The sequence below is a fragment of the Myotis davidii genome, unplaced genomic scaffold (genome assembly GCF_000327345.1).
Source record: "Myotis davidii unplaced genomic scaffold, ASM32734v1 scaffold217, whole genome shotgun sequence".
NCBI classification, from domain to species: domain Eukaryota; kingdom Metazoa; phylum Chordata; class Mammalia; order Chiroptera; family Vespertilionidae; genus Myotis; species Myotis davidii.
The window spans coordinates 4,598,302-4,607,231 of NW_006290034.1; the positions used below are offsets into that span (position 1 = coordinate 4,598,302).

The 8,930-nt window shown below is 43.3% G+C and overlaps 1 protein-coding gene across 1 annotated transcript in view; it reads left to right on the top strand.

Annotated features, from left to right (window-relative positions):
• The first annotated feature begins 5,737 nt into the window (after nt 1–5,737).
• PRPF38B (pre-mRNA processing factor 38B) overlaps nt 5,738–8,930 on the top strand; it is an 8,825-nt gene continuing 5,632 nt past the window's right edge. The window contains exons 1-3 of the mRNA XM_015563404.1: nt 5,738–5,839; nt 6,537–6,589; nt 8,568–8,636. Coding sequence (XP_015418890.1) covers nt 8,625–8,636 — 12 coding nt within the window. The 5' untranslated portion in view covers nt 5,738–5,839; nt 6,537–6,589; nt 8,568–8,624. The remainder of the gene's footprint in view (nt 5,840–6,536; nt 6,590–8,567; nt 8,637–8,930) is intronic.

Sequence of the window (8,930 nt, forward strand, 5' to 3'; positions counted from 1 at the left end):
AGCCAGACACAAAAAGGCAAATATTGTGTGGGAGTGAGGTGGTAGGGAAAATAATACTCAGTAGCTCACTTTTGTGGACATGAGATTCTAGTCCTGTTCATTGTCTTTGAGGTTTTGTTACCTACCTGAAAACTGGACTGGACCCTGGCGGGGGGAGGTGGAAGAGGTATAGGAGAGATAGCTGGTGAGGGAGGGAGACTTGACTTGGCTGATGAACACACTATACAGTGACCAGATGATGTGCTGTGGAATTGTGCACCTGAAACCTGTATAATTTCATCACCCCAAAAATCAATAGTAAGGACAAAATTGGACTGGATCCTGAAGTCTAGTTCTCTCCAATATCTGACTAACATTTTTTAAAAATGTATTTTTATTGATTTCAGAGAGGAAGGGGGAGGGGGAGAGAGATAGAAACATCAATGATGAGAGAGTCATTAATTGACTACCCTCCTGCACACCCCACGCTGGGGCCTGAGCCCTCAATCTGGGCATGTGCCCTGACCTGGAATCCAATCAGTGACCTCCTGGTGCATGGGATGGCGCTCAACCAACTGAGCTATACTGGCTGGGCCACAGTTTAAAATTGTTAAAGTTAACAGGTAATCTTTACAGGATTCCTGAATCTAGAGTGTTTTTGCCTTACCTGCTAGTTGGCTTGTCTATGAACTTGAATTCTCATATCCAGTTTTCTCTCCAAATGTGCCTATTTCATCAGTCTCCTATCTCTCCCTCTCCCTTTCTCTCTGAAATCAATAAAAATGCATTTAAGAGGCTGAAAGTCATTCTTGGCTCTATCCTTGACCACGCTTGGACATTACACCTTGACCTCTTCAAGCTGTCAGGTGCATCTGTTCCTTCCTACAGCCAATGCCTTAGCTTACCCTTTGTCCTCTCATTCCTTCATTATACCTATTCTTACCTTCCTCCACCAGATTCTAAGTCCCACCGAGATACAGACCATGTTATACATTCTCAGAATGAGTTTCAAGTCAAACTGGCCTTACATCCTAATTTGACTATTCCTCTCTAAACTTTGGAAATTTACCCTGAATGTTGATTCATTCCGTTGAAAATGAGAAATAAGGTAACACACTCAGGAAGTATGCATCGTGTACCTCTTGTGGATCAAGTACTGGTTTTGAGTGAAAAAGGACAGATAAAGGCCCTTCTATGATTCTAGTCCAGCAAGCGTGTCAGCCAGGCAATGAGTGAACAAAGGTTATCCTATGTACTATCTTGAGCCTGATGCTCAAAGTAGGATGAAATATTCAGAGAGCTTGGGAGAAAGCAATTGTATTTTGCATATAAAAGGAATCAATATAACCCTGCCCACGTAGCTCAGTTGGTTAGAGCATCATACTAATAATGTTCAACCCAAGGTTGCAAATTTGATCCCTGGTCAGGGCATATAATCAACCAATGAGTTCATAAATAGGTGGAACAACGGTCCCAGCCTTTTTGGCTCAGGGGATAGAGCATCGGCCCTCAGACTAAAGAGTCCCGGGTTTGATTCTGGTCAATGACACGTTGCAGGCTCAATCCTGGCCCTGGTTGGGGCGCATGCAGGAGGCAACCAATCGCTGCGTCTCTCTCACTTTGATGTTTCTCTCTCTCTGTCTCTCCCCCTCCCATTCTCTCTAAAAATCAATGGAAAAATATCCTCGGGTGAGGATTAACAACAACAACAACAAAAAGATAAGTGGAACAACAAACCGACATTTCTCTCTCATCTCTATATCTCAATCTATATTTCTATCTCCCTTCTTCTCTAAAATCAATAAAAATTAAAAATAATAAGAGGAATGAATGTAAACAGTTTGTGGCCAGAGGAAAAATGTGCCTGATTAAGATACACAAATTCTTTGACACTCCTTTTGAGGCACGGGGTCTGTGTTTCTTCATCTTTTGAATCTGGGTGGGTTCTGTGATTTCACCAATGAAGTGCCAGTTTCAGGCCCAGGTGTTAAGAGACTGGCCGTTTCTACTTCCTGTCTCTTGGAACACCTACTCCTGGAATCTGGATGCTAGGCTGCCAGCCCCACGCATAGGCCCACGTGGAGAGAAGCCAAATGCGCCCCACCCCACCCCAGGCTGCCAGCACCAACCTGTCTTCCAGCCATGTGAGTGAACCGTCTTGGAAATGAGTCCTCCAGACTCAGCTGAGCACTTTACTAACTGCCTGAGGGCCACTGGAGCCACGGCCCCCACACCCAGAGCTGGGAGTGGCCGAGAATTCCCTCCTCGGTAGCGTTCTTTTGCTGATGACTGACTGGTATGGGTATATAAAAACCAGCTCCCTTGCCTTACATTTGGAACAGCAATGGGGTATAATTTATACTTGAGTTCCCCCATTGTATCAGGCTAAAGCCATTATCCACAGGACTTGATACGAAATTCTGACCCAAATTTTTTTATATATATTTTTATTGATTTCAGAGAGGTAGGGAGAGAGATAGAAACATCAATGATGAGAATCACTAACAGGCTGCCTCCTGCACACCCCACACTAGGGATTGGAGCCTGCAACCCAGGCATGTGCCTTTGACCCGGAATCAAACTGTGACCTCCTGGTTCATAGGTTGATGCTCAACTATCAAGCCACACCAGCTGGGCCGTGACCTCATAATTTAATCCATCATGTCCCTCTAATACAGCAGTTCTCAACCTGTGGGTCGCGACCCCTTTGGGGGTCCGACCCTTTCACAGGGGTGGCCTAAGACCATCGGAAAACACATATATAATTACATATGGTTTTTGTGATTAATCACTATGCTTTAATTATGTTCAATTTGTAACAATGAAATTGGGTCACCACAACATGAGGAACTGTATGAAAGGGTCGTGGCATTAGGAGTTGAGAACCACTGCTCTAATAGAACTTCTCTAAGAACCCTAAGCACTGAGGTTCACAGAGCTTCAGGTTTGTTGTTGTTTTTACATCTTCACCGAGGATATGTTTATTGATTTTAGAGAGACAGGAAGGGAAAGAAACATCAGTGGAGGGAGGAGCATTAATTGGCTGCCTCCCATACGCAGACGGACTGGGGACTAAACCCGCAACCTTTTGATGTACAGGATGACGCTCCAATCAACCCAACCAACTGGTGGGGAATTTGCATCTTTTATAATAAAGGATATCTTTTATACTATTCCTTGTGATAATAAGTGTTGTCCTGAGTTCTATGAGCTGTGATAGCAAATTATTTAGCCTGATGAGGGGGGTCACAGGAACCCCCGATTTGTATCCAAGTAGGACAGAAGTATACGATTCATAAAAGTAGCAAAATTTTAGTTATGAAGTAGCAACAAAAATAATTTTATGGTTGGGGGTCATGAGGAACTGAAAGGGTCGCGGCATTAGGAAGGTTGAGAATCTAGACTAGAGCCTCCCTGTGGTGGCCCCAGATGTCAAATAGAACATTTGTTATTTTAGTGACACATGGCAATTATTTTAATTATTTACTCATTTATTCAATCATGAACACCGACTATATGACTGTTGGCTAGGCTTGTTTTTAAGAAAATTGATGGAAAATCAAAGCAATTTAAAAAAAATATTTTATTGACTTTAAAGAGAGGGGAAGGGACAGGGGGAAAGAGAGAGAAACATCAATGTGAGAGCCCGAAACCGGAATCAAAACAGCAACCTTTTGGTGCAGGGGGCAATGCCCAACCAAATGAGCCACACTGGCCAGGGCTCAACGCAATTTTTAAGAGAAAGAATGAAGGTGGAAGATTTAACCTACCTAATTTCAAAACTTGTTATAATGCTACAATAATCCAGATAGTTTGATATTGGTGAAAAGATAAACATAAAGATCCATGGTACAAAATGGAGTCCGGAAATAAACCCATACATGGTGGGTCAAGTGATTTAAAAAGATTTTTTTTTTAAATACTGATTTTAGAGAAAGGGAGAAACACTTGTTCCACTTATTTATGCATTCATTGCTTGATTGTAGTATGTGCCCTGACAGGGGATGGAACCCACAATCTCGGGGTATCTGGACAAAGTTCTAACTAACTGAGCTAATGGCCAGGGCCTAAGTCTAGGTATTTAGCCAAGAGAAACAAAAACATGTCGGAATAAAGACTAATATACAAATGTTCACAGCAGCTATCACTTGTAATAGCCCAAAATTAGAAACGGAAATGGCCATCGATAAATAGATGATTGGATACACAACTTGTGGTAAAACCATGCAATGTAATACTACGCTGAATAAAAACAAATACCACAGCCCTGACTGGTGTGGCTCAGTGGATAGAGCATTGGCTTGAGGATTGAAGGGTCCCAGGTTCGATTCCGATCAAGGGCATGTACCTTGGTTGCGGGCACATCCCCAGCAGTGGATGTGCAGGAGGCAGCTGGTCGATGTTTCTCTCTCTCTCTCTCCTTCTCCCTTCCTCTCTGTAAAAAAATCAATAAAATGTATTTTAAAAAAAGAAGTCTTAAAAAAAAAATACCACATAACCAGTTTATACAATCAATAAGAATGAATTTCAAAAGTATGCTGAGTCAAAGCAGCCAGGCAAAAGAGAACACAGTGAATGATTTCATTTAAAACTCCAGGCTGAAGCTTCAGGGGCCAGATTCCTATCCAGCCTCGACTCCCCTCTAACTAAGCACATTTCCTGGCTCTTGCCAACTGGGATGTGGACTCTTATACATAAGCCTCGATCTACCCAACTTGTTTCCATGTTCAGCCTCTTCTCTGCCTATCAGACTGCCCAGTCCATTACCACCTGTAGAAACTCGTGCTTTTTGTAACCTTCACTCCCAAACACACGCGCCTTCTCTAGGTTGACAGTAGCTTTTGCGAGAAGGCAGATTCTGACTCATTTTCACACTTTCCCCCAACGTTTCGGTGTCTCGACCAACGTTTACCACCCATTCTGCCTCCAAAGAACGTTAAGAACTCGGGGAGAAAGGACCGAAAACGCATCTAACAGAATGCCTGGCGCATCTACTGGCCCCTCCAAGTATGGTAGCTCTTTCCATGCTTAGCCCGGCCAGATGTTATCTCGATCTTACAGTTTCATAAATTTAGGCGCAAGCAAGACTTCTGCTCGGACGGTACAGCCCGAGGGGGGTATAAAAGGCCTTGCATCGTAATGGCATGGAGGCGTGAGGGCCACCATCCCTTCCAGGGAATCTTTAAACTGTGACCTCGGGAGGCTCCACATACTCCGCAGGATTTAGGGGCGACTTTGCAAGCACAGAGTCATGCGAGCTCTCTCGGTGCCGGTTCCGAGAGCGGAGGCCGGGATCCCCGTCCCAACACTACAACATCCGAACCGGACCCGCAACGCCGCCCCCGAGCTGGCTCCCCAATTCCCAGAGGAAACGTGAGACAAGGGGCAAACTCTTAAACAGAGCTGCTATAACTAGTGGCTAGGCCAAAAATATTAATCATCACATTTCAGGTTTTATATTTAAGGAAATATTTCTCTTCCAAGGCTCCCCCACCCTTGAAAAGCTGTGCAAGGAGCAAAGAGTAAGTGGACTTTAAAGTACCTCTCTCTCTCTCTCTCTCTCTCTGGCAGATCTGTGCAGTTATTGCTTGTGTAATCCCACGAGGCAGCTATAATCTTTAGCACAAATTCACAGGTGAGTGCACTGCTGCTCACAAGGTCGGTAATGAGCTTGTAACCCCCTCTTGGTCTACAAAGAGATAGGAACCATCTATCCTGGTGGCACCACCATGCGCCCTCATCCAGGGTCCCCAACCTCAACCCCATGATCTTGACGAACATCCTGTCGTCGCCTTACTTCAAAGTGCAGCTCTACGAGCTCAAGACCTACCACGAGGTGGTGGACGAGATCTACTTCAAGGTACGCAGCGTCTAGGCCCGGGCCGGGGCTGAGTTCCGAGAAGGGCGGACGGACGGACGGAGGAAACGGGCGGAGGCGGCCCCCGAGGTCTGAAGATGTGGGGGTCGGAGGAGGGCATGGGGGCTGGGGGGGACCCGAAGGCTAGGAGTCGGCCAGGGAGGGGTCAGACGGGGGCCGCCCTCCTTTCCTTCTCGGATGTTTCGGGCCGGGAGAGGCCGCCGCTGTTGACCTCGCGCCCCGCTCCACTCCCCGCGCCTCCTGCCCACCCCTGGGGGGAGCTGGACGAGACGGGTGGCGGGGAGAGAGCAGGAAACGGTAACGGACGCCTCTCCGGTTCGCGGCTTTAAAACTGCTCCTTTGGATGGTGGATCTGCTCGGCGCCAACTTGTTGGTGCTTCTCCCGCTCACCCCGAGCCAAGGGCGGGTATTGACTTCAGTGCTGGCCTCGCGTTGTGGAGTTCTGGGCAGACCTTGAAGCCTATGAGAATGAAGTCAGTCACTTCTGTGTGGTTGCTTGTTCCCTTGTCACCCATGGCAGAAACCTGCTGAGAGGCACAAGGCAAAATAAATAAATGATCGTTAGCGGTCCCTGGGCCCTGGGCTCCTGCGGCAGGGTCGGTGCTGGCGTGGCTGTGCTGGGGAGCTCGCCTGGCGCCGCCTCACTGCGCTCTTGTCTCAGTTCTTGTTTCGTTAGCAGGATTGACTCAGTCTTGCAGCGAGGCTCGGAGCAGCCCAGGGTCGCAGGTAGAGGTATGCACTATTAATCATGCTCGATCGCCATAAATGCATTTCCCTGGGTTAAATGGACGGCTAATTAGATGATTTTGGCCATTGGTTTTGGTCTTTTCTTTACCAGCTTAGATAGGCTTTCTCCACGTACCTGCAAATGATGTAGCTTAAAAAAAAAAAAAAATCTTCCGGGCCTCCTAAGGTTATATTTTAAAGAGTATTTGTAATAGCCTTGACAGTCTGTCAGTATTTTCGCTAGCGCATCTAATATAATGCAATCTGTTTTGTCTGTTTTGACTCTTAAAACATTTGACAAACCACAGGAAGTATTTTCTGTGAGCTGAACGTATCTGTAGAGGTGTTAATAAAAGTTTAAATTTTAACTCGCTCTTCTGTCCACCTTTTTTCCACTTAAGTGATTAGGTTATTGAAGGCTTCTTTTTAATCATTTGCTTTCGATAGAAAAATCATCTTGACAATACAGTTCAACTGTGGGTATAAAAAGTGCCCTGGAATTTTGATATCCTTTTGCAAGAGTATTGTAATACTCTCAGCTAGGTTTTTTAGGTTTTTTTAAAGGTAAGGTCTTTTTCAGCATGGTTACAGTGTGGTGAATATTCAACCATTAGCTTTATTTACTAGTGAACTTCAAACTGTTGAAAATTGGGTTCCTGCTCTTCTTGTGGCAGGTTCTGTTTAATGTCAGACAAGTGTAATGTGATGGAAAAAGAGCTTGTTTTCAAATACTGTGTTTTGAAACACGTCAAGATTCTACTAGTAGTTATTTAAATTCAGTTATAAAACTAAAGCCCCACACTTCCTTATCAAGACCGTAGATCGAATGATCATGGAAATGTGTAGGCTCACAATTTTGTAAGTCTGTTTTGTATTGCCTCCACGCTTTGGCTGGCCTTGAAGGAATTGAAGCATCTTTTATGCCACAAGCTGGGGAAGGAAATGAAACAGTAAAGGGCAGCAGCCAGCTGAGCAAAATAGTGTAATCCTTCACATTTACATGCCTGCTCTTCTGTCAGAAGCCACTGAGGCTAACATGTAATTAACGTCGGTGGAAATAGTTTTGGAAATACATTGTGAAAGAACAGGGTTTTCTTTTGCCTTTAAGAAACAGTAGGTCTTACCTTCCTAAAGGGCCTTCTTGAGTTCTATCTTTTGTAGAGCTACTAATCTTTCTTTGCTATCTTTTAGGTAAAATATGTGGTTTTTATAGGGTGCCCACCTTAGCAAAGATGATACTGATTCTTTGGGTGTACTTAGTGTAATGACTAATCACATTTATTCAATTGAATTGGTTCACATAATTAGGTTGAAAATAAATTATACACTGACCAGCAAGAATGTTCTCTGTAGGTATGGCTGTAATTTTATCTTTATTTAGGAATGAATGTAATGTCTGATCATGTTTTAAAAACGAATACAATTCCAAAATTTTGCATCAGAAATAATTTGTTACTGTTCTAGCATGCTTTCTTCAAGCCATTTTTCTTTATTTTAATATCACCATAGAGTTGAACTATTAAGGGTATTTTAAACATTTTTTGAAATAAATACTTAATCATTAATACTTTTTGCTTTAAGTAGGTATTTATATCCATTTTAAAATGAGAATTTTTATTTTTTAAGCAATTCATAAAAAAGCTATAAAGTTGGTGTGTCAAATATCTTCTACAAATATATGAGACTGGAAATGTTTGGCTCCACGTGCACCAGCTCTCTACAGAGCTAATGGGATTTCTGCTCTGTAAAGCTGTGGTTTTGTTAAACCCTGATAGCTTATTGATGCTTTCTGTTATTATCAAAGCAGTTTTTTAAAGTTGGTTTACGTGCTTAACGTGTAAACAAAATTAGGTACCTCATGTCAAAATACCCAAGTCCAGACTTTGGGAAGAGCTGCTCTCTTATCGAATTGGGTTTATTTTAATCATACATGTAAAAAATTTGAAGTATGAATGTTTGTTGTGTTCCTCTTTTCTATTTTCAGGTCACACATGTTGAACCATGGGAGAAAGGAAGCAGGAAGACAGCGGGCCAAACAGGGATGTGCGGAGGGGTAAGTAGAAGTACGTGCATTTTTCAGTTTTTCTGTGGCTTAGAACTAGGTTTATACTTATGTCAGTGACACGCTCAAATGATAATTAGCAAATCTTAGAAGCTTGGGTTTTTTGTTTTGTTTATTTTTTTAATCTAAATTCAAGTGTCCTATGAATGGAATTAGAAGTTATTTTTTTAATGCTCCATTCTTAGTTCTGGATTATATCTTGTTAATAATACCTATCAGGATTAATCAATTGGTGTTAAGTAACTCCATTAATTATTTTACTCCTTTTTTTTTTTTTAACTCTTT